Source organism: Podarcis pityusensis, assembly GCF_964106645.2.
Source record: "Podarcis pityusensis genome assembly, chromosome: 12".
Classification (NCBI taxonomy): domain Eukaryota; kingdom Metazoa; phylum Chordata; class Lepidosauria; order Squamata; family Lacertidae; genus Podarcis; species Podarcis pityusensis.
In genome coordinates, this window is record NC_138037.1 from 48145319 (window position 1) to 48170494 (window position 25176).

A 25176-nucleotide genomic window follows, 5' to 3' on the forward strand; every position below is an offset into this window, starting at 1 on the left:
CGAGTTGGAAACTGGGGACTTTTGATTTGAGGCTGTCTCTTAGGCTAGCCGTTCCAAAGGAAAGGCCCACACACCTGCAGCCCATGGCTCTTACACTGACTAAACCACCCATATATCCTAACTGTTAAAATCGCCGTAGAAAGCACTGGAGAGGCTGTAGAAGGAAGTAAAGTTGTGAAATGTTGACAGGGCTCATGGTACTCGCTCAGGAATTGTTACTCCAAAAATACTTTAAATTTTGTATTTGCAGTTTTACAAGTCAAGTCCTCTTCCCAATTTGTCACAGTGAGAGGGGAAAAAATATTGCCAAGAAAAATAGTTCTAAAAAGGTTCATGCATCACACATATTCATTTTCTTTTTTTCACGCTCAGAAAGATGTTTTTGTCCAAATAGAACAAACCTGGGGGGAAAACGTTGGATTATATTAAAAGTTATGTTAGCGTGACCTGCCAGCTGAACACATTTACATCACAAGATGTTCTTTAAAGGTGAACAGGCCAAAACTAAATGGTGCTGTAGTTACATTATAATGATGTAACTCTATCCATTTTTGCGGCAGCGTAGTTATAATGGCACCATAGTTATAATGACAGACACTTATCGACAGCAGGAAGAGAAAATGATCTTACACACCACCGAAACCTACAAGCCTGTTACAGATCTGGAAAAATACTTTGACGGGAGGGTCTCCTCTGCAAAATAATTTATACTCACACCTTTGCATAGGCAGATGTTTTAATGAACCACTGTTTGAGGTATTTCTTTTCCACTTTTGCTCCCGAACGCCACGAACAGCCATTTTCATCCACCTGTTCATTAGCAAGAACAGTCTGATCCACAGGATCCCAATTAACCATTGCCTAAAAAGATGCCAGGAATCAAATTGAGAGGGAATTCTGGCATTAATAAGCACATCAGTAAAACGCAGAGTTATTAGCGGGCTGTTGGGTACACATACACTTCATTATACACCTTTAGACTCCAGGCAAAAACGTTCCTCTTTAACCAGGCCTTTGGCTGATTGACACCCGATGCCCTTTTAAATGTCTTTGTTTCTATTCACTGGATGAAGATACAGTAAGTTGCAACTCACACGCATTTAACTCGTGCACATTCAGCTTTACACATTTGGCAAAAACATAAATTAAATAAAAAATGTGTAGAAAGTTAGCAAGCATCGGGGGGGGGGGGGGGAGTTTGGCAATCCCACCTGCCACTGCACCAAATGTGTTTTCACTATACGCAATTTTGACTTCGGGCGCGATCCCCAGAGCATAAGTTGTAGGCTTACTGTATACAAATTAGTCACACAAATATACTGCATAGCAGCATGTTTTAAACTGCTTTGAGGTTTTCTACATTCAGAAAATATATGAATTTTATGAAATAAAATTAATAAATCATTTTTAAGAAGAGAAGGTAAGTCATGCAGAAACAATTTGGTGGTTCAAGTGGAATTTCTATTGCTATATCTGATAACAGATAAATGAGGAGAGCCATATTTGAAGCTATTCCTACACAAATGACCTCACTGTTCACATTACCACTGTGCAGAAGGTATCATGGTACTACTGTACAATGCACAGCCTTCTGTGTATTATCTGATGGCTGGCAGGATAATATAACAATATAAATTAAAGCAACTCCAAATGAATGGGAATGTATCATAGAAGAACAGAACCACCTTTCATCTCTCCCGTAGCAGCAGCATCTTAATCTTTGCCTTCCAAGGGAAATTAAAGGTTACACGTATTATTAAAAGCCCACTCTGTTCAGTACTGAACAGAGAATTGGTTTGGATCCATAGCCTTGTTTGTGTGAGCTAAAGCTCTACTCAGACTGACGTTCTCTCCCCTACGCTGTTCCAGAGGGTGCCAGCAGATGGATATATACACAGAATACAGTATTAAAATTATATCCTGAGACGAGAGGTATCTTACTGTTCTTAAAAAATAAATAAAAGGAATTGGACAAATTAGGCACTGGACAACTTGCTAGCAAAACATTGTGGGGCTAAAACATTACTTTTTTTTACCCAGTGGAATAATCTGTCATGATTGCATAGTATGATTTGATCAGTCACAGTTTGCTAGCAGGCAGTCTGCAATGGAGGACAGCAAACACAATCCGCATACTCTCAGAAGAAGTTACTTCTGTTCTACTCTTTTGAACGCTGCGGAGTTGAACTCTGCCTTTGAAACAAGCTTGCATGACTGATCCCGCACTCAAATTAAGTCATTCTCTGCTTCACCACATCATCCTTTACACTTGCTTCTAAAACTCATTCCTTCACAGACTCTTCTCTTTACAGATGTGTGTATATAAAAAGAAGCCATCCTATAAAGACAAGTCTTTTTGGTTGCCTCGCAATTAGATTCCTAGACAGACTGAAAAAATCCTGCCTTTGGCTTCTGCACCCACTACTGCTCAAGGGCTTATGAGATTGACCTGTTGCAAAGCGTCACTTCCACAGACTCCTATAACAGGAATGACTACATGTGCATGTCCTGCCTTGCAAAAAAAAAATACCCAATTCTTTCCAGCATGTATCTGGCATATCTTCGCTTCCAAAACTAACATAGCTTTATATTAACAAAAAACAGTCCCCCAATGATTTCAGCAATGGAAGAATATTGCTTTTTGAATGTACGACCTCCTTTGGGACATTGAAGTCCATGGAGTGAAGGGATTCATTTGCCAAATTAGAAAGTCTCCTACAGAAAAGAAAAATATCCCACAAAGCCCACAAGAGTCACTTTAATACAGGTTACTATTCCTGCCACTTGCGGGACGTGGGTGGCGCTGTGGGTAAAACCTCAGTGCCTAGGACTTGCCGATCGTATGGTCGGCGGTTCAAATCCCCGCGGTGGGGTGAGCTCCCGTCTTTCAGTCCCAGCTCCTGCCACCTAGCAGTTCGAAAGCACCCCTAAGTGCAAGTAGATAAATAGGTATCGCTTTCTAGCGGGAAGGTAAACGGCGTTTCCGTGTGCTGCGCTGGTGCTGGCTCGCAAGAGCAGCTTCGTCACGCTGGCCACATGACCCGGAAGTGTCTCCGGACAGCGCTGGCCCCCGGCCTCTTAAGTGAGATGGGCGCACAACCCTGGAGTCAGACACGACTGGCCCGTACAGGCAGGGGTACCTTTACCTTTATTCCTGCCACAGAACTAAACCAGGCACAGCAAGCTGGCTTCCCATTACTTTCTGGGTTTGACTACTGAAATGCATTATACATGAGGCTGCCTCTGAAGATGGTTCCAAAGTTTCTGCTAGTTCAAGGACTGGCTAGTCAGATCATCTCTCATTAGCTTTTAAACAAGTTCACTGGCTGGCAGTCTGCTTCCAAGCTGATTCAAATTGCAGATGCTCACATTTAAAGGCTTGGGGACCCAGGAACTTGAAGGACCATCTATTCCCACTATACCTTTATATGTCTGCCAATGCCCTCCTCCAGATGCTTGTCTTCCTTCAAAGCTGAGGCACCAGAAACCAGGAAGAAAGCTTTACTGATTGCAGTGCCCCTACCTACTGGACACGCTAGCCTTCAAAATTCTGGTTAAATTCGTTTTCTGTGGCAACTTATATTCTTGATTTTACTGTTGTGCTACTTTTATTTGTTATTATTATTATTATTATTATTTTGTTTGTGTTTTGTTTATTTGCTTGATTGCATCATTAGCTGCTTTGGAAATAGTAATTTAGAGGAGTATGGGTAGAAAAATTTATAGAAATAATCATCATTTTATGCAACATAGAACACCACAGGCACACTCTCTCTCTCTCTCTCTCTCTCTCTCACACACACACACACACACACACACACACACAGTTTTCTACAGCTGTATGTCTGAAAGTCAACACACAAGCAATAATCACCCAAGACTTTTAAAGGCATATCCATAATATAAAAAGAGAAAGTTCAACTTACTTCATTTTCATAGGCTAACCCCGCTTCATAAAGCTTAATAAAAAGATACTGTGTCCACTTATAGTACTCTGGCAAACAAGTGGTTATTTCCTGTAAACAGAATAAGAGCAATTTCAGTTTTGGTTCCTCAGAACGATAAGTGGTTCGTTCAAAAGATGACCACCTGATTCAGTATTCCATGTGCACTCTAATGAATACACAGCAGTCCTGAATGTCACCCACTAAATCAAGGAAGCCATTTTAAGTAGATAGGGGAATCCATGGCCACAATCTGCCAGAGTTTTAAGTGTGCCTAAACCCATACCCTGTTGCTTCACAATTTGAGAGCAGGGGGCAATGTAAGTTTCTTGGCAGAGCCAGTAAAGCCTTTACAGCGTATTTATATTGCTGGGCTCGATGTATAGGGCTACGGCAGGCAGCACAGACACATCCTCTCAAGCTTAATGGGATTAAGCGACAAGAGAGTACACTTTGGTTCGACATTCTTGAAGGTAAGAGCAGTGTGACAATGGAACCAGACAATGGTGAGACACCTGCTGGGAGAATGCACCAACTCTGGATTTCCTGCATCAAACTGGTGATTGGACTAGAAGGTCTAGATGTCTCCCTCCAATTCGATGATTCTAAGTGGTTCATTCACTAACAGAGGAGACTGTTTCATTAGGTGTGAATGCAGCAGTTCCCCACCAACCTCAGCCTGTCATTAGCCAGCTTCCAACTGCCTGCTGTCTTTACTTACATTCAGTTACTTACATACAGCACTGGCTATCAGCTTCCTTAGTCTGTGTTATCATCACAGAGCTCAGCAGGTAGAAAATAGTTGGCTCTGCCTGTCATTGACTCTGGCTCCAACTAATGTTGGCCTCCGTGCCCTTCTGCTCTACCAGAACCAAGGGGCACCAGCCACTACTGCCTACTAATGTGCAACTCTGATAGAGTCTTGATATCACTTGTGAGCAAAGCATAACAGCACAAACAGATTTCTAGGTTCAGGGAAGAGGAAGTAAGTCAAGCTTCTCACCAGTGACACAGATGATCAGCTACCAAATGATTCTCTGGCCATTTTTTATACTCTGCCTTTTTCCTCATGCACTTATTTAGACTGCAAGCCTGACAACATAGCTCCCCCTTTGTTAATCTCAAGTACTGTGCAATGCACAGCGTGTAGGTCATGGGTAGGCAAACTAAGGCCTGGGGGCTGGATCTGGCCCAATTGCCTTCTAAATCCAGCCCGTGGACGGTCCAGGAATCAGCGTGTTCTTACATGAGTAGAATACTGTACAGTGGTACCTCGGGTTAAGTACTTAATTCATTCCAGAGGTCCGTTCTTAACCTGAAACTGTTCTTAACATGAAGCACCACTTTAGCTAATGGGGGCCTCCTGCTGCCGCTGCGCCGCCGGAGCACGATTTCTGTTCTCATCCTGAAGCAAAGTTCTTAACCCGAGGTACTATTTCTGGGTTAGCGGAGTCTGTAACCTGAAGCGTATGTAACCTGAAGCGTATGTAACCCGAGGTACCACTGTATGTCCTTTTATTTAAAAAGCATCTCTGGGTTATTTGTGGGGGCTGCCTGGTGTTTTTACATGAGTAGAACGTGTGCTTTTATTTAAAATGCATCTCTGGGTTATTTGTGGGGCACAGGCATTCTTTTTTTCTTTTCAAAGTATAGACCACCCCCCTGCTGAAAACGTTTGCTGACCCCTGGTGTAGGTTAAGAAATCATATTGTCGTCATTATCACTCATGCCCACGTTTTCTCCTAACCCTATGGCTCAGCCCCCTAGTTCTCATGCCCTGCTGCAACTCAGCCCCAGTACAAGCAACAAACAACTGCATATTGCTTTTTTATTTTAGCCCTGCCCCCACTTCTCTCGCCTTCCTCCACTGCTTCTCCTGTATTGAGACTGTAAGTTCCTTGCATCAGGGACCTGTCCGTTTGTGCCCTACAGAGGGCCATGCACATTGATGGTGCTTTGTGTAACAAATAATCACATTGTAAGTCATAAAGCGTGTCATAACTCCTCGGCTAGCAAGGGGATGTCAGCGCTGAGTTTCTATTTTTGTCCACTGGTGAGTGGGTGGGTGTATTGTTCTGTTTATTGTTAGTGTGCTGCCAATATTTTCCACCATTATTATGTGGTGGTTGCTTTGTGTTTTAAAATGTTGTACGGAATATTAATGTGTTACACAATTCCTGCCCTCGTCTATGGTATAATGCAATTATGTACGTTTTTATCAATGCAAGTTACTTGGAGACAAGAAACTAATAGGTTTAAACAACAATAGTAAGTAAACTCATCCTAGAGAAGAATTTTCTTAAAACTGACTTCAGATTCATGCATGTTAACAATATGAAACACTTATAACACACACACACTTCAATAATGCAGACAATTAAGTTTCATGAAGTATACATTTTAAAAGAAAAAAGCTTACCCGATCCCAACTAAAATACAAGCCTAATGCTTCAAGCTGCTTTCGCATGTGCCGAATATTACTGAAAGACAAAATAAAATCCATATTTAAACAGAAAAGAATATTTCAGAAACAACTGCTCCCAAGAAAAGGCTCCTAAACTCCTCCAACTTGCATTGGGTCAACTTAAACGGCCTCAGAGTTTCATCCACTATTCACTTTATAAAAATCCTTTGCAAGATTGCTACTTACTGAACCCCATTTCAATTACAGATTAACTAAAACCAAATCATTTTGTAATATTTATATGAGTGACACAACTTTAAGAAAAAAATCTTATTTCTGGTCCAATATGGGAAGGTAAAGGTAAAGGGACCCCTGACCATTAAGTCCAGTCATGGCCGACTCTGGGTTGCGACGCTCATCTCGCTCTATAGGCCGAGGGAGCCGACGTACAGCTTCCCGGTCATGTGGCCAGCATGACTAAGCCGCTTCTGGCGAACCAGAACAGTGCACGGAAACGCCGTTTACCTTCCCGCCAGAGCGGTACCTATTTATCTACTTGCACTTTGACATGCTTTCGAGCTGCTAGGTTGGCAGGAGCTGGGACTGAACAATGGGAGCTCACCCCGTCGCGGGGATTCGAACCGCCGACCTTCTGATCGGCAAACCCTAGGCTCTGTGGTTTAACCCACAGCACCACCCTATGGGAAGAGTGAGCTGCAAATTCCTACATACGTCGTGTGTAACTGATGCTCCTCATGCATTCACACAGTTGTATCATCCCATTTAGGAGAAAGCTTGGCTTAATACCTGATGAGCTAGAGAAAGTATGCACAATCCTAGGTGTTGGTACCAGGCACAGTTATAGACAAATTCTAATGACAGAGACATTGCTAGGTGCATATCTCTCTAACCTGGGGCATTTTCTGTAGAGCAGAGGCTAAAAGAACATGGAAAGGAGCAAGAGCAGCAATATTCTGACACATGCATAAAGCAGCAAGAAAAGCAAGCACCTTTGTGTCCAGTCTGCTGGATGCAAGCCATGATCAATTGCCGCATTCTCTGCAGGTAATCCAAATGCATCCCATCCCATTGGATTTATCACCTGTAACAAAAATAAGAAATGTCACCCTTTGTCACTTTCCAGAGTGGATTTAGCAACACCTCCAGGGCTCAAAATAATGAAGCATTTTTCAAAATTCAGCATCTTTGCTGTTTCATTGAATCATCCAGGCTGTGCCTGTCACAAACAATTTAGCTTTAAGTGCAATGTACAGGATACTTTAAAAAAATATTATCTAGTAAGAATCAAACCTGCCCTTCGTGTACTCTGCATGCATAACACCTCTCCAAAAAAAGGTAGCACTGTATACAAATTTAACTAATAATAATAGGTTGGAGTTGGACTTAAATTAGATCTGATTAAGCTGGAAAGAGCAGAGGTAGAGCACATCACGACTATGATTTAAAATAGGTACAAAGCATAACTTAAAATAGATATATGTTTTATATGAAATTAAAAGATATATTTATTGAAGTACTGTATCCAGCAATGCAAAGTGCCTTTATTAACACTTCTATTATGACGTGACATTGGTGCTGTTAAAGACTTTACTGTTGAAGACTTTGCTATTACAACAATGAATGTTTTAAGAGCGCAACAGTACTGTAAAGCACATTAGATAACTAGAATTAAACTTTTAGAGCAATTACCAGCAGGAATTAATTACTATTTATCAAGGATAGGCAATCACATCTCCAGGTCTTTGAAAAGTTCACTAGGCTGTGAGGCCCAAGCCTACACTGATTATGCTAAAAAAACACCATGTTAGATTTAATGGAATGTTTATACAGTACTTTGCTTGTATTTGCAAGGGGAGAAAAACCTGAACAGACTTTAGCTATTGTATTTAACCCCCATCTTAGCAAATTTGCAGTGTGATCTTGCTATATTAAGCACTGTATAAAGTATTAGTTATTGTTCTAGTAGGCCTTCTTTCTGCTAATGCGTCAATCTCACACTTCCAGGGGAAAAACGCAAGAGACTGAGGAAGAGTATTTAATGAGCAACATTTCAAAGGGCAATGTAAGCTTCACAAATAAGGTTTTCTCCACTGCACATCAAGTAGGTGCCAACAGTAGTTTGCATGCCAGATTTGGTTATTCTTAGCCAGTGCTTGTGTACTGAGCCGTGCCTTGCTTTCATTTAGCATCTTAATAAATATTCATGTTAATAGATGGAGTGAAGCACTAGCCAACACCCTGTAAAGTTCCAGGACAAAGACATAAAATACACCCTTCCCTCTTCTGAATTCTCTGCACATGCCAGAAAGACCTGGGAAAGGGATAATGGAAATACAAGGTACAAAAATGGCTGACTAGAACACTAAGCCCAAATCTGTGGCCACTTATGTATATTATATAAATATACATCCTGTGGACCTTTGTGTAAGGAGGACCACTGCCCATTCCTTAGTCTCTGCAGCAGATGTATTTAGCTGTTACTGTAGAGTTAACTGTATTGAAACAAAATACATTAGGGAAAAAACCATTTCAAGCCTACTCTCAATTATCCATAGATTAATCTCAGAAGCAGATGTATTTATCTGTTACCATGGAGACTAATGTAGCCTTCAAGATACATTTGGGGGGTTGGGGGTGGAGAGACATCATTTCAAGTGCATTGTCTTTTAGCTCCTGACTGTGAATAGATTTAAAAGGCGTTATAAAAATGCACTTTGCTGAACTTGTGACAGGCCAGCATTCAAAGAGATGGGAGTGCAAATAAGACCAGGGATGTTGCTGGAACCAAGGGTGTCAATGCTTCAATTTCAAGTAATAAAATATTGTGGGCAAAAGAGACAGTTCTTTTCCTAATTTGTAAGCAGCAAAGGGGAAGAGGAATACAAATGTAGAAGGCAACATATGGAATGCTCCCACCAGTTCCTCAGTTTCTGAATCAATGTTCCTCGCTACTTGAACTGGCATCGCCATCCAGTAACATAGATCTGCAAGTAAGAAATTCTACTGAATTTGTTTTAGGGCTACAACCTTTAGCTGATCGGCTAAATTAATGCCAGCGTGAATCAGGGATAACCAAAGTGGTGGTTCCCAGATATTGTTGGGTTCAAACTCATATCAGCCCTAGGCAGCATGGTCAATGGTCAGAGATGGTGTAGCCATATCCAGAGGGACCCACGTGGGCTATTCCTGTTGTAGGCAAAGGGCACATTTGCACATGCTAAGCCATGGGTAGGCAAACTAAGGCCCAGGGGCCGGATCTGGCCCAATCACCTTCTAAACCCGGCCCGCGGACGGTCCGGGAATCAGCATGTTTTCACATGAGTAGAATGTGTCCTTTTATTTAAAATGCATCTCTGGGTTATTTGTGGGGCCTGCCTAGTGTTTTTACAGGAATAGAATGTGTGCTTTTATTTAAAATGCATCTCTGGGTTATTTGTGCCTGGTCTTTTTACATGAGTAGAATGTGTGCTTTTGTTTAAAATGCATCTCTGGGTTATTTATGGGGCATAGGAATTCATTTGTCCATCCCCCCCCCCCAAAAAAAATATAGTCTGGCCCCCCACAAGGTCTGAGGGACAGTGGACTGGCCCCCTGCTGAAAAAGTTTGCTGACCCCTGTGCTAAGCTATGGCTCCTGTCTTGCATAAACTACAATGTCCTGTGTGTTACTGCACCCAGCTCCTTTGCTCCTGGCTTAGCTCCTCTTTTTGCAAGAAGCAATAGTCCAAACGTCAGGTTCCAGTTTGATGCTCCCAAAGAAGTCAAGATTTCTTCCCCCTACCTCTCACTCTCAGGGGGAATTCCAGCAAACCAAGTTTTCCCTCAGCCAGGCTCTCACCCTGGTTGAGAGTCACAGGATTGTCTCACGCAGCACCTAGCCTACAGTTCTATAGCCTGACTGACAGCACGAAGCACCTTTGCCCCTGCATCTCCCCAAAGTGGCTGACCTCGCTGCCTGCAGCAGGGCTGCTGTTATAGTAAGGCAGGCCCTGGACCACACCCCAACCCCAGCTGCATTCACTCGGCTAGTAATTACACACTAACCCCCCCACTACAAATGACAACAACACTGTTACCTGCAGCCAGATGATGCACAGGTCAAGCAACTATTGCAGCGCAAACAAACGCTCTTGCCGGCTGGGAGAGCAGACCACACAGGGACCGGGATGGTGCAAAGCCACCCTCTCCTGGTTTGTCTGCTCTCCCTCTTGCGCCAGTTAGTTGTAAAATACAGCAAGTTTGCAAATTGTAAGGGTTTTTAATCAGGCATTACCTAAGAGGAAGAAGTATTTGTTATATGCCCAGGTTGATGTATATTAGGATAAGTATGCCACTTTTAGCAGAAAGGGCCGGAGTGGAGTAGAGAGGCAGTGAACACCACAAGCAATCTGCAGCGAGGAATATGCTGAATAATTACTTATAACACAGCCCCTAATCCCGTTATAATCTGGTTAAGGTCCTCCCAATTTGTGCTTTGTGATTAGCTGTCATTAAATAAAGGTTTGAGGCTCGGCCTGTTCCTAAGTGTGTTTTGACTGTCCTCAAAAGCAACAGACCACTCATTTCCAAGCACCTGAAATATTATCCAAACAAATGTCAATAGTTAACAGATACCTGAAATCCTCTCATTTTCTGAAACCGTGCTATCGTGTCGCTTATGGTGTAGACTCGAACATGGCCCATATGCAGCTTCCCAGAAGGATATGGAAACATTGACAGGACATAAAACTTTGGCCTTGATTTCTAGACAAAATGATAAGCAAAAACAAAGTCTGCAAGATAGAACTTGGGGGGAAAACGTTCAATTTTAAACCACATTTAATTTTTTTTACAAATCACGCTTTTGTCTTTAACCCCCAATTTTTAAAGAAATCTTAAAAACAGGACTGCACTTTGACCAGCAAATCAGAAAATAGCAACAAAAAGGATGTCACCTTTCTTATGAGCAGTAATCTTTGTTTATTATATTACAAGTTCTCATAATATAATTCAATATTCTAAAAAGACACCTCCATTGAGAAGCAGGTAATATGCTATTATATTTAATGCAATGGGCGAAATCCTAAGTCCATTTAGCTGTGCTGCAGTATACGGCCATTAACTTTCCTAATGCACCTAATACAGAGGGACAAAAGGAATTCAAGAGCGCATGTTCAATTTTGCCATAATCCTTACATCTATTTCTGAAGTTTGGTCGAACTGTTCCTTTATTCTGGAATGCCACCAGTTTTCAACTTCCTTCCTAGTCTCCACTTTATAGCTTGTTTCCCACTTCCCGGTTTCGCTGAATATGGACCGAATGAATCTTGGAATTAGCCTTTTCTCCCACTTAACTGGGCTGAATGATCCATGTAATTGTCTTCTCCAGTGTTTGGGGCACATGAGACATCTATGGTAAATGAACCACATTTTGCAGCTTATGTTGAAAGCCCTGTAAAAAAAAAAAGGAATGATCCTAACTTAATTGTGATAACCAGCAGCCTTGTTCTCTATTTTAACAAAACAGTGAAAACAATCACATTTAACGGCAACAATAGGCTCAATAGACTGATGAGGCTGCATTCCTCTGTGCTTTTAAGAGGCACATGAAAACTTTTCTAAGATTGCAGAGGCAAGAAAATGAATTTTGAGTCTTATTGTTCGGAACCGTGATATTGTTTGCTGCTGTATGACATCATATAGCCAGTGTTATTTCTATTTTATTATGGGAAACCTCTCTGAAAAGAAAACTGATGTGTCTTTATTCTTTAAAATAAAGCAATACAGGTGAAAGCCTGGATAAGAGGAGCCTGCATAACAGGAGACTAAGAGGAGATCTGATAGCCATCTTCAAATATCTAAAGGAATGTCACATAGAAGATGGAGCAAGCTTCTTTCCTCCTGCTCCAGAGGGTAGGACCCCAACCAATGGATTCAAGTTACAAGAAAGGAGATTCTGACTAAACATCAGGAAGAACTTTCGAACAGCAAAGAGTTGTTTGACAATGGAACAGACTCTCTCGGTAGGTTGTGAGCTTTCCTTCCTTAGAGGTTTTTAAGCAGAGGTTGGCTGGCCATCAGTCATTGAACCCAAACTTGCTGTCCACAGTGCTCCTGGCTGGAAGCTGTTTGGAAAAGTCCCAGCAAAAGAAAACCTACAGAAATACTCTAAAATAATTCAGCAGAAGTCAGCTTCCTCAGCGAGGAAGTGCAAAGAGCGAGCCTTGCCACCCCAACCCTCAATCAAGTCCAGCTGAGCCATCAGCCTCTCTCAGGCCATGACTTTTAAGAACAGCAGAAGCAGCTGGGAAGGGAGGAGTTCAGGGATTAAAAAAAAATAATTTTATAAATTGTGTGTCTTTGTTTCTCAATTTTATCCTTTTACATGGTTTTGTATGTATTGTGGTATTTTACGCATTGTGAATTGCAGTTATTGTTTAGTAATTATTTACTGTAATTGTTAAGAGTGAATTTCTGTTTCATTATTTGCTGATGTTTTGAGAATTTTATTGTGTAGTATTCTTTTCTAATAGGTTATTGAATATTTATTTTACATGTTCCATTTTAAACTTATGTTTTATTATGACTTTCTGTACTGGATCAGATTATTATAATAATGTGTTCTTTGTTGTTTATTTTGTTGCTGTAAACCACCTTGCGTATAGTAGTATAGAAAGGCAGCATACAATTTAAAAGCAAAATGAAGTAGTTGAGATTCCTGAACTGCAGGGGATTGGACTAGATAACCCCTGGGATCCCTTCCAATTCTATGATTCTGGGATTTAAATGCCTTTTGGCCTGTTTATGATTTCTCCCTCTCTGCCTATGTGTATTTCTAGCAACCAACTTTGGGTTACAATTTAGCTATCTAGTGAAGCCCATGAAAACCAAAGATGCACCACTGTGTGTCGTTATCTTCACTGCGCTACTGGACTCTCTTGAATTAAAGTCATTATTACTCCAGAATGCGGCAGCTAGACTGGTGACTGGAAGTGGCTGCGGGGACCATATAACACCAGTCCTGAAAGACCTACATTGGCTCCCAGTACGTTTCCGAGCACAATTCAAAGTGTTGATGCTGACCTTTCAAGCCCTAAACGGCCTCGGCCCAGTATACCTGAAGGAGCATCTCCACCCCCATTATACAGTATGGACACTGAGGTCCAGCTCCGAGGGTCTTCTGGTGGCTCCCTCACTACGAGAAGTGAAGCTACAGGGAACCAGGCAGAGGGCCTTCTCGGTGGTGGCACCCACCTTGTGAAATGCCCTCCCATCAGATGTCAAACAGATAAACAACTACAGTGGTACCTCAGATTACATACGCTTCAGGTTAAAGACGCCGCTAAACCAGAAATAGTGCTTCAGGTTAAGAACTTTGCTTCAGGATGAGAACAGAAATCGTGCTCTGGCGGCGCGGCAGCAGCAGGAGGCCCCATTAGCTAAAGTGGTGCTTCAGGTTAAGAACAGTTTCAGGTTAAGTACGGACCTCCGGAACGGATTAAGTACTTAACCTGAGGTACCACTGTACTCAACTTTTAGAAGACACCTGAAGGCAGCCCTGTTTAGGCAAGTTTTTAACGTTTGACGTTTTCTTGCGTTTTTATATGTGCTGGAAGCCGCCCAGAGTGGCTGGGGAAACGCAGCCAAAATGGGTGGGGTATAAATAACAAAATTCTTATTCTTATTATTCACTGGCTCCAGGGATAGCTGATGAACTCCAACACTTAAATGCAGGTTCTATGAGCTAAGTCTAGACTCAAATGAAAGAACTGCTATTTGGGGGCGAGGCAGAAAACTATCAGTTTAGGGAAGTTTTTAATGCTTGATATTTTAGCATGTTTTTAATATTCTGTTGGGAGCTGCCCAGAGTGACTGGGGAAACCCAGCCAGGTGGGCGGGGTATAAATAATAAATTATTATATTGCAGAGGATCTGCCCCAGACGTGAAGAGCAAAGGATCCCGATACACTGTAGCCTTTTTAGGCCCCTTCAACACCAGTGGCTGAGAAGAAAGGATTAAGATCAGAATTGCTATATTTGGATCATATATGAAATTACGTGCAGGACTTAAGAATGATTATCTCCGGAGGACCAGAATACAGGAAGTCAATTTGCTTAATTTGGAATGTATAACTGGCTTTATAAATTGTATTATGATTTGATATTGTAATAATGTGGCCCATATTGGAGTGTTATTAATGAAAAATTAATAAAAATCAAATTTTTAAAAGAGAAAAGAATCCCATGCACAGCAGGTTTCTCTCTTTGAGGAATCTGCTTCCTTTTGTTATAAACACCCCCGACCCTCCCTCAAGCTCCAAATAGCAGCTTAGCAAGTGGGGGCGGGAATATCTAAAGAAAAAAGGGTCCCTCTTGAGCGAAGAGGGATTTTGTTTCCAGTACCACAACGGGGCACACGATCCTGTCACACCCCGCTTCCCTTCCCCTCCTCACCGCAGCCCAATTTCAGACGAAGGTAGGGGGGGGGAATTACTGCAACTTTAAAAGCGCCCAAAAATAATAATATAAAAATAAGAATAAATTCCTTGGTGGTGTCTATTGCAAGCCGCCTAGAGAAGTGCTCGTGAAACAACTCCCCTCCCCCGACCTCCGGTGCTTGTTTACCCAGGAGAAAAGAGACAAGGCGGCTCGGGGCCCGAGTTCCAGCCAAGGTGCGGCTCGCGTGTGTGTCTCCCTCACGCCTCGGACCGGCTGGGCGCCGCCATCTTTGGCCCTCCGCCCCCTCGCGAGTGCGCAGGCGCGCGGGCAATTCGGCGGCGAGGGGGCGGGCTCAAGAGGGAGCCAGCTGACGGACGGGGCGGGGCAGCGCGCGCTGCTTGAAAAAGGAGGTTCCGGCCGCTGCGGAGCGTTTTGGAGGGAGACGCGGCGCCGGGCGCCAGGTGAGTCGACGGGTCGGGCGGAAGCATACATGCTGTTCCTCCTTGGTGTGTTGTGAGGCTCGCATTTCCCCCGATCAGAGATAGTGAGAATTGTAGTTCGGCGGCGCCTCATACCAGCCAGGGGGCAGTTGCCCTCTCTTCCAATCAATACAAATCAATACAAATATAAGATTCTGCCCCCCCCCCCCGCACAACAAAATCCTGGTTGTGCTCATGGTACCAGCTTTTCTCAAGTTTGGGTCCCCAGATGTTGTTAGACTACAATTCCCATCATCCCCGACTGCTAGCATGGGTGGTTCCCAACATATATTTTTTGGCCATGTCCCCCGTAAAGGTAAAGGGACCCCTGACCATTAGGTCCAGATGTAGCAGATGCTGTATGTTCCATATATATATATATATATATATATATATATGTATAATGTAAAGGTAAAGGGAGCCCTGACCATCAGGTCCAGTCGTGGCCGACTCTGGGGTTGCGGCTCTCATCTCGCTTTATTGGCCGAGGGAGCTGGTGTACAGCTTCTGGGTCAAGTGGCCAGCATGACTAAGCCGCTTCTGGCGAACCAGAGCAGTGCACGGAAACGCCGTTTACCTTCCCGCCGGAGCGGTACCTATTTATCTACTTGCACTTTGAGGTGCTTTTGAACTGCTAGGTTGGCAGGAGCAGGGACCGAGCAACGGGAGCTCACCCCGTCGTGGGGATTTGAACCGCCGACCTTCTGATCGGCAAGTCCTAGGCTCTGTGTTTTAACCCACAGCGCCACCCGCACTGTTAGACTACAGTTCCCATCATCCCCGACTGCTAGCATGGGTGGTTCCCAACATATATATTTTTTGGCCATGTCCCACCTAAGCATCTCTAAAATCCTAATACCCCCTCCCTTGTGACATATAATTCTTATTATTCAAAAAGTGAATTCCTGTTCACGTGGAGGAAGCCTAAAAGGCCATTCACTGTTAATAACTCATTCTCAAATTGCCCCCCCCAATCAAATTGCCCCCCTTTGGGGCATGTGCCCAATGTTGGGACCACAGGCCTAGCAAGAGGGGAAGGGGGGACAGATCCAGTAAATAAATAAAAATATTTAACTAACTGACCAGTCACATTGCAGATAGCTCGGCTCTACCCCCCGCAAGCAAAATCCTGGCTATGCCCCTGACCGCTGGTTCTGCAACTAGGGATGTTGGGTAGTCCAACAACATCTGAGGACCTGAGCTTGAGAAAGGCTGCCTTACGCTGATCACCTTGGATGAGAAATGGAGGCTCACAATGCTATTTCCCTCTATTTCTCTCTCTTTTTCTTGGCTTAGGATGTCTCGAAAGAGCCGCAGAGTTGTCAAATTGGCATCCAAGACTCCTCCAGAAATGAGGATCAAGGGGGACTCTTCGTGTGGTTCTCCTTCCTTGGATTACAACACCTTGAAAAGGACGGAATTGCAACAGTGGTGTAAGAAGTTTGGGCTTCGTGCTACAGGGAAGGTGAGGGGCTGCCGCCACAGTTCATACCGGACTTCCTGCCCTGTCCTCATCCCACTATTGGAAGTTAAGTGGGAAAAGAGACTGCACATTTCCAAATTTCTGTTTGGTTATATCCTCATTGTGAACAGTGATGAAGGAAATCTTCTTTTCTCAGTCCAGGAAGCCCTGTCTATTCACAAGCAGCAGCAGCCATTCTCTCAGCCTAAAGCATAATACCTTTTGTGGTGATATCTAGCTGCTAATAAGTAAAGACATTTTGTGTTACGACATGCTTTTCCAGCTGGATGAATGGGTTTTGGCCATATATTTCCATTACATTATTTTCTTAAATATTTCTGCTGCCTCTTAGTTGTTTTTATTGTGTCTTGTACAACACCTTCAGATGTGTGTGAGGAAGATGAGTAGTAAATTAATAATAACAGTGAGCAGCTACTCCAAAGGTTGCTTTCCACTTACCTATTCCTTATTTCCTTTGGTATTCTGTCTGTTAAATTATTAACCTGTGGTCAGGGTCTGTCTTATATTTCAGCTTATGTGCAGAACTTAGAAAATCACCTGTGCTTTGCAGCTGTTAATAATATATTTTAAAATAGTCCTTAACCCAAAGATCCCTGATAAATAGACTGGCATCATTTACCTGGCATTATTGAACAGGGGTTGGGAGCCAAATGCCCTGTCACAGCCCAACACTGACATACAGTATGCTCTTTTCCCTCCTCAGTAGGTGGAACTAGCTGCCATATTTATTTTCCACAATGCCCTCCAATTTGTGGCATTGTGGGGAGCTGACAGCTCCCAGTGCTACTAAGCCTCTCTTGCCAGGCAAGCCTTCCACTGTGCCCAGGAATGTCTCAAACCTGGAACTGGCCCAGATCTAGGGTTAAATACATACTTATTTCCCTCTCTCCACCCATCCCCGACCCCACCCCGCTGCCCAGAATGCAGAACTTGTGGAAAGGCTGAAAGCCTTTCACAGAGACCCTGAGCCGAGAGCAGAAGAAACAAGTAAGACTGACGTGACTCTCCACGATCCTGAGGTAAGTAGCTCCAGGTCAAAGATGGTGGGGCCTCAGATATCTATATGCTGCACAGATCAGCCACGGATGGAGTGGGGAAATGCAAGTCTATGTTAGAAATAAGATCCTGATTTCTGGGTGGGATAAGAAAATTAGGGGTATGGAACATAAGAAGAACCCTGCTGGGTCAAGCTAAAGGCCCATTTTGTCCAGCACTCTGTTGGCCAACCTAGATGTCAATGGGAAGCTCAAAAGCAAGATCTGAGTCCAACAGCACTCTCCCAAGCTGCAGTTCCAAGCAACTGGTGTCCAGAGGCAAACTACCTCTAACAGTGGAGGTAGAACATGGGGTGAGGAACCTTCTTGGCTCTTAGGGCAAGATCTTTATCTGATTCCTCCCTACAGGCCAAATTTGACTGGTGAGACATCCCACCAGTCAAGCACCTGACATCATTGTGACTTTGTTTATTTTATCTGGAAAAGTATTTATAAACCACCCCCTTGCAAAACATCAGGTCAAGGCAGTGTGCGCAACCTAAACCTTTAGGAGCAATGCAGAGAAGGGTTACATGATTGACAGGTGGGTTATCCTGCTCGTCAAAATGCCTTCTGTGGGGTTTCCAAGGTGCATTGTAAGGAACCATAGGCTCATCTGCGGAGTTAACCTCGGAACAAGTGCCATTGCAGGCCTCGGCTTGGCAAGCCAAAGGCCAGCAAAGTTTTGGCCGCATGTGCAGAATTGAACTTGCCCATCAACTGCCGTACATCAGCTGGTTGACAGATGGGTGTGGCTCGGGGGAAATGGCCTTGCAAGCTAAACTGAACCCCTGGCGGGCCAGGATTGGCCCGTAGGCCAAAGGTTCCCTACCTCTGAGGTGGAACAAAGCTGAAGGGAGTAGAAAGGGACTGATAAAAGTAGGGTTACCAGATATCCCTGGTTCCGGGGACAGTCCCCGGATTTGCAAATCTGTTCCTGGACAAATTCCATCCCCGGAATGTCCCCAGATTTGCAAATCTGTCCCCAAGAAACGTGGCAGCGGCAGCCTCAGCAGCCCGGAGCCAGCCTAGTAGCACAGTTGGCTCTGGCTGGCTTCAAGAGCTGCTTGCTGCTCGCTGCCATGGCGCCCGCCATTTTTCCTCGCCAGAAGTCCCCATATGATGTGTTGCGCACAAGATATGGAGACTTCCCAGAGGCAGACTGGCGGGCGCCACGGCAGCAAGCAGCTCCTGACGCCAGCCAGAGCCAACTGCGCTACCAGGCTGGCTCCAGGCTGCTGACTTCCGCCGCTGCTGCCACTGCTGAAGGGGAACCGGGGACATCCAGCAGTACAGATCTCCTGCCCCCTTTGTTCTGACTGATCGGGGTAGACTCAGGAGTTGCAGGTGGGTGGCCATTGCCCAGTATTTTAAAAACTCTGCGCATATATGTTTCACAGGGTGCAAAAGAAGGGCTTTGCACCTTTATACAATATGCATGTATGCTTGGGCCCAGGATCTTTTGCCTCACCATGCCCACTACTGACTCCCTGTTGCTACTCAGCTTCCAAAAAAAAAGTGTCCCCGGATTCATTGAAAAAAATATCTGGTAACCATAGGATAAAGTGTCCAAAATAGCACAGTGAAAAAGGGGGAATTTCCTACTCTAGTCATGGCGGAGCAATGGGGTGAATGGTTGTAGGGGATAAGGGAAAGCATAAAGTTGGGAGTGAAGGGGTGAAGCTGAACTGTCACTAACTCTTAACACACACACACCCTTCCAGACCCCTCTGACAGTCCCTCCTCTGGACCTGGCCAAGGATGTAAAAACTGAGCCCTCTGCAGAGAAAGCAGGTGACTAGTTGTTGTTTTTTAAGGAAGGGGCTCTACGTAATAAAAGCAGACTGGTGGGAGGACTCTGAGGCTGTGCAGAATGGGGTTTGAAGAATATCAGGGAAGGCAGGCCTGCCGAGATGGGCAAGGTTAAGCCGGCCCTACTTTTCCTTTTTTTTAGATGTTATCCATGGTTGGTGCGTGGTTCACGGCATGGTGCTCTACCACCCTGTGTCCAGCTGGGCTCCCCTGTTGCTCCGCGGAGGTTCTGTGTGCGTCCAGGATGGGGAGGACATTGTCCCCTTTCACCTGACCCCGCTCATGAGCCCTGTCCCAGATGGCTTCTCCGACAACTACATCTGTGAGAGCTGTGTGCTCAGGTAATAATCATAATAAATTTATTTATACCCCGCCCTCTCCGGCCAGAGCCAGGCTCAGGGCGGCTAACACCAGTAAAATTACAATAAAAACATAATGGGGGGGACGGACCAATTTAAAATACAGGTTAAAATGCAATTTAAAATGCAGCCTTGTTTAAAAAGTAGCCCATAGATCAAAACCGTAAGGGGAGGGAAACATAAGGGTCAGACCGAGTCCAAACCAAAGGCCAGGTGGAACAGCTCTGTCTTGCAGGCCCTGCGGAAAGATGTCAAGTCCCGCAGGGCCCTAGTCTCTTGTGACAGAGCGTTCCACCAAGTCGGGGCCAGTACTGAAAAGGCCCTGGACCGATCTAACCACTTTGCAGCTAAGGTCCTCTGCGGGGCATACCAGGAGAGGCGGTCCTGTAGGTACGTGGGTCCTAGGCCACAATGGGCTTTAAAGGTCAAAACCAGCACCTTAAACCTGACCCTGTACTCCACCGGGAGCCAGTGCAGTTGGTACAGCACTGGATGAATGTGATCCTGCAGCAAGGACCCCGTAAGGAGCGTGGTATCGCTGGTTCTTCTCCTTCCTGAGAGCCAGTGTGGTGTAGTGGTTAAGAGCGGTAGTCTCCTAATCTGGTGAACTGGGTTCGATTCCCCGCTCCTCCACATGCAGCTGCTGGGTGACCTTGGGCCAGTCACACTTCTTTGAAGTCTCTCAGCCCCACTCACCTCACAGAGTGTTTGTTGTGGGGGAGGAAGGGAAAGGAGAATGTTAGCCGCTTTGAGACTCCTGAAGGGGAGTGAAAGGCGGGATATCAAATCCAAACTCTTCTTCTTCTTCCTGTGGATCCCCTTCCCCATTCCACCTTTAACCCGTTCCTGTTTCACCATCACAGGAACAGGGAGGAGCCAAAGAGATGTCCCACATGCCTGCAAATACAAATGAAACGAAACCGGGCTACTTTGTCCCAGGGCCAGACCGTTCTTCGGGGGAGTATGTCTCAGTCATCATTCCTTGCAGGCGGAGACGTCTCTAAAGACAGAAGGAGGTGAATAGAGAATCCACAGAGCTGCCTTTTCCAGAGTATATGCATGTAGGGGAAATATGACGGAGCCTGACTCTTTCAGTAAAGCGATCAAGTGCCTCTAGTTTCGGTTTTTGGGGATGGATGAATGGGACAGTGGGAGATACATGAACTATGCGAAGTTTGAGAAAGGCTGGTACTTGAGAACTGTGTGTTGTCCAGGAGAAGCTTGGATTTTCACACATGTCCTGCAGATAAAATGAATAGTGATCAGAAAACACCTTAGTATACCTGAAGGAGCGTCTCCACCTCCATTGTTCAGCCCGGACACTGAGGTCCAGCTCCGAGGGCCTTCTGGCGGCTCCCTCTCTGTGAGAAGTGAGGTTACAGGGAACCAGGCAGAGGGCCTTCTCGACAGTGGCGGCTGCCCTGTGGAACACCCTCCCGTCAGATGTCAAGGAAATAAACAACTGTCTGACTTTTAGAGGACATCTGAAGGCAGCCCTGTTTAGGGAAGTTTTTTTATGTTTGATTTTTGTGTGTGTGTGTGTTTTTAATATCCTGTTGGAAGCCGCCCAGAGTGGCTGGGGAGGCCCATAAATATAAATAAATAATGAATTATAATTATTATTAAATTATTATTAGTGGCTCCTCTTCCTTTCACAAGACAGTTGAGACCTTGTGTGCAGAATGGCAAGTCGGTCTCTTCTCCACACACACCCCTTTTTTTGCTTGGAAATGGTTGTTGTTAAGTAGAGGGGAGTTAGCTTAGGATAGATCAGTGAGGTTATATCCTGCCACTTACCTAATGCTTAACTAGTGCTCTTCCACCCTCCCCTGGCTCTGCAGGACCTTTGAGATAAAAAAGCTGTACCAGCCCCAAGAGGACCAGGCTTATGCCCAGCGGGTGAGTCCCCGGCAGCAGTGCTGGCATCCATCTGACAAATGCAGTTGTGCAGCTGCAGGATGAGAGGCCAAGGTGCGGGAAAGGTGGTAAAAAGGTGATCTATGCTAAAGGTGCTTAGGAAAAGGTCCACCACACAGGCTTTGGGGGAAGATAAAAGGGGGAAGAGGAAGACAGTGTCCATGGCCTTGAGTTCCTGGGAGGAAAATCAAGAGACAAATACGCATCATCAACAACAAAGATGTGCCTGGGTATACCACTCTAAGCAAAAGATTTATACACACAAAATAATTTGCCAGCCTTGATCAACAACAACAGAAGACCTCTGTGTTAAAATGCAATCTACAGAAATTTTAACTTGCAACCATAAGGTGCCAAATTATTTTATGGTTGCATTTGCCGATCGTTTTGTATTTTGTATTTTTGTTCCCGTATTTTGTTCCCTGTATTTTGTATTTTTGTTCCCGTATTTTGTTCCCTGTATTTTGTATTTTGTATTTTTGTTCCCGTTCACAACTAGAGGTACCACTGTATTTATTTCCCCCAATCTGAACTATAAAATGGTGATTTTCTTGAGCCAGAATGAGAGTATTATTTGTTCCATTTGTGAATGGCAACCTTTTGCCCATTTCCCTTTTCTTTTCATTTAGGTGGATGGGATCCTTTCCCAGATGGCCAGTGGAGAGCTTGGTATGGACCGAGTGTTGCGTCCCCTCCATCCTTTGGTTGTTCATTCCCCAGCTCCTTTTGAGAGATGAGGAGTACCTAGAAAGTTGGAACTGGCAGCAACGGACTAGGGAGATCCAAGGAGCTCTATGATAGTAACCAGATAAATGTTTTTATCTAGTCCACAGTGTGTCCTGTTAACCTTTTTTCATGTGTTGTAATAAACGTAATAGAAAATAAATACTGGATCATTCCTGCCACCATGTTCTGAACGGAAAATACTGTTTAGCCTGTTGATTTCCCTCCCCATTTGCTGGCTGACAGTTCTGCGTCAGAACTGTCATATGTGCTGGTCCTGTAAAAAGGCCAAGGGCTTCTGGGAAACGATATATAATAGGGTTGCCATGTTTCAGGAAGTGAAAATTTGGACACAACAGTTGTTGACCCCTTTTTTTGCCAAATGCTGTCGTAACTTGGTTTTCGAACAGCTTAGTACTTGAACGTTTTGGCTCCCAAACGCAACAACCCCGGAAGTGAACGTTCCAGTTTGTGAACTATTTTTGGAAGCTGAACGTCCGGTGGGGCTCCCGCGGCTTCCGATTGGCTGCAGGAGCTTCCTGCAGCCAATCAGAAGCTGTGCTTTGGTTTTCGAACGTTTTGGAAGTCGAACGGACGACTGTATCCCAAAAACATTTCAACATTTTGCCCTCTCTTAAACACCCCCTCCTTCCTATCTACCCTTTTCCTCCCACCCCACTCCTGATCTTCGCTCTCTTTCTGTCATGGCCTGCCCCAACCTCTTTTTAACACCCCTTCCTCCCGATCCGCTGCTCTTCTGCCTGCACAATCTTTGCATCTTAGCCTCACTGTGGCTGTCGGAAGTGGGGCACTTTCATCTGGATGTGCTGCACCCACTTCAGTGAATATCATGGTGGTAGAGGTCCACCACAACGGCAGTGGAGTCTATGGCGGAGGCTGCCTGCCCAGGGCAGTTGAGTGGTGGGTATATGAGAATGTCTATGCTGCACACGAGCATTTAATTTGCACAATGGGTCGCCATACGCCCGGGTTTCCCCAGACATTTTAAACGGCTGCCAAAATTTCCACCCGGATGCAACTTTCGGCAAACAAATTTCAGCAATGTTCGGGATTTTCCGGACATATGGCAGCCCTGATATATAATAAATTTAAATTGGTGATTCTCAAAACACCCATAGCTTTTTGAATTAAAGAACCTTTTAATGAGGGTGAAAAAGGAGAGTGCAAAATATAGTCTGAAGCTCAACATCAAAAAAACGAAGATCATGGCCACTGGTCCCATCACCTCCTAGCAAATAGAAGGGGAAGAAATGGAGACAGTGAGAGATTTTACTTTCTTGGGCTCCATGATCACTGCAGATGGTGACAGCAGTCACAAAATTAAAAGACGCCTGCTTCTTGGGAGAAAAGCAATGACAAACCCTAGACAGCATCTTAAAAAGCAGAGACATCACCTTGCCGACAAAGGCCTGTATAGTTAAAGCTATGGTTTTCCCAGTCGTGATGTATGGAAATGAGAGCTGGACCACAAAGAAGGCTGATCACCAAAGAATGGATGCTTTTGAATTATGGTGCTGGAGGAGACTCTTGAGAGTCCCATGGACTGCAAGAAGATCAAACCAATCCATTCTGAAGGAAATCAGCCCTGAGAGCTCACTGGAAGGACAGATCCTGAAGCTGAGGCTCCAATACTTTGGCCACCTCATGAGAAGAGGAGACTCCCTGGAAAAGACCCTGATGTTGGGAAAGATGGAGGGCACAAGGAGAAGGGGACGACAGAGGACGAGATGGTTGGATAGTGTTCTTGAAGCTACCAGCATGAGTTTGACACATAGAATAAGAGAACAAAAAAACATACGTTTAAAGAAGATTGGAAAATGTTTATTGAATATATGAGGGGAAATTGTGTAAACTTGAAAACGTTGGCAGCATTAAGATAAATTCAACAATGTAAATAAGTCTTGATGTATGTTATAATGGAATACTGAATGGTTAAGTTTATGTAAAATATGCAGGGGTTTATGTTATGCAAAATGAACCATGGAAAGAGGTCGTTGATATTTTAAGGTTGTTTAAATGAATATTCTAAAATGTAAAACAGAAAATTTAACAAAAATTATAGAAAAAAATAAAATGAACACAAACTGAAAAAAGAATATTTAGGCTTTAACAGGTTTCAATACTTGTTTTTATCACAAAACACAGTGGCTTCAGTGTATTTATTTTTTTGAGTGTGCTCATTGATAGTTTGAGTCGTACTGCTGAGCTCTGTCATTCTCGTTTTGATACATGCATTTTTGTCTTTATAGTTAACTGTACCAACCAGGATGGACAGCTGACAAACTGCCTTTGCTGGCCTTAATACATTTGAACGGCATTTCTAGTGAGCTTCCTGCCCCTGGTCCTCACCAGGGGCAGGGAGTGCAGAATCCGCGATCCGTCTGTAAACAGAAAAAAGGTCAAGCAACTTCCAGATTCTGAAAGGTGACGCAGAATGACCGTAGTGGTACTCTAAGTAGCAGGATTTGAGAGGCAAGGATTTGAGAGTGGGCATGGATGATGCTAGTGCACATAATAAGAATGGTTTATAGGAAAATGCTGCGTACATAGGAGAGGGAGGAA

At 44.3% G+C, this 25176-nt stretch overlaps 2 protein-coding genes across 3 annotated transcripts in view; one reads left to right on the forward strand and one right to left on the reverse strand.

Moving 5' to 3' along the window:
* The window catches only part of LARS2 (leucyl-tRNA synthetase 2, mitochondrial), a 63696-nt gene extending 48611 nt beyond the window's left edge, over positions 1-15085 (reverse strand). The window contains exons 1-7 of one of the 2 annotated variants that reach the window (XM_080975774.1): positions 14973-15085; positions 11544-11799; positions 10983-11111; positions 7359-7450; positions 6364-6424; positions 3927-4016; positions 718-861 (exon numbers count right to left, since the gene is read on the reverse strand). In XM_080975774.1, coding sequence (XP_080831900.1) covers positions 718-861; positions 3927-4016; positions 6364-6424; positions 7359-7450; positions 10983-11111; positions 11544-11777 — 750 coding nt within the window. In that variant the 5' untranslated portion in view covers positions 11778-11799; positions 14973-15085. Of the gene's footprint in view, positions 1-717; positions 862-3926; positions 4017-6363; positions 6425-7358; positions 7451-10982; positions 11112-11543; positions 11800-14955 lie in introns of both variants that reach the window. The other variant, XM_080975773.1, reaches the window with a different exon arrangement.
* A 167-nt stretch (positions 15086-15252) lies between these two features.
* Positions 15253-22756, forward strand: LOC308460007 (uncharacterized protein). Its single transcript, XM_080976026.1, has 8 exons — positions 15253-15292; positions 16562-16730; positions 17669-17767; positions 19507-19576; positions 19737-19935; positions 20817-20969; positions 21795-21852; positions 22500-22756. The coding sequence occupies exons 2-8, from the start codon at positions 16563-16565 to the stop codon at positions 22605-22607; spliced, it is 855 nt and encodes a 284-aa protein (XP_080832152.1). The 5' UTR covers positions 15253-15292; position 16562; the 3' UTR covers positions 22608-22756.
* Positions 22757-25176: the final 2420 nt, after the last annotated feature.

Bases quoted from the DNA above. Each gene is read 5' to 3' on its own strand.
- LOC308460007 (XM_080976026.1), top strand. From the start codon at position 16,563: ATGTCTCGAAAGAGCCGCAGAGTTGTCAAATTGGCATCCAAGACTCCT. The intron at 19,936-20,816 runs GTAATAATCATA...TCACCATCACAG, and splicing joins TGTGAGAGCTGTGTGCTCAG to GAACAGGGAGGAGCCAAAGA. The intron at 20,970-21,794 runs GTGAATAGAGAA...CTGGCTCTGCAG, and splicing joins GTCTCTAAAGACAGAAGGAG to GACCTTTGAGATAAAAAAGC.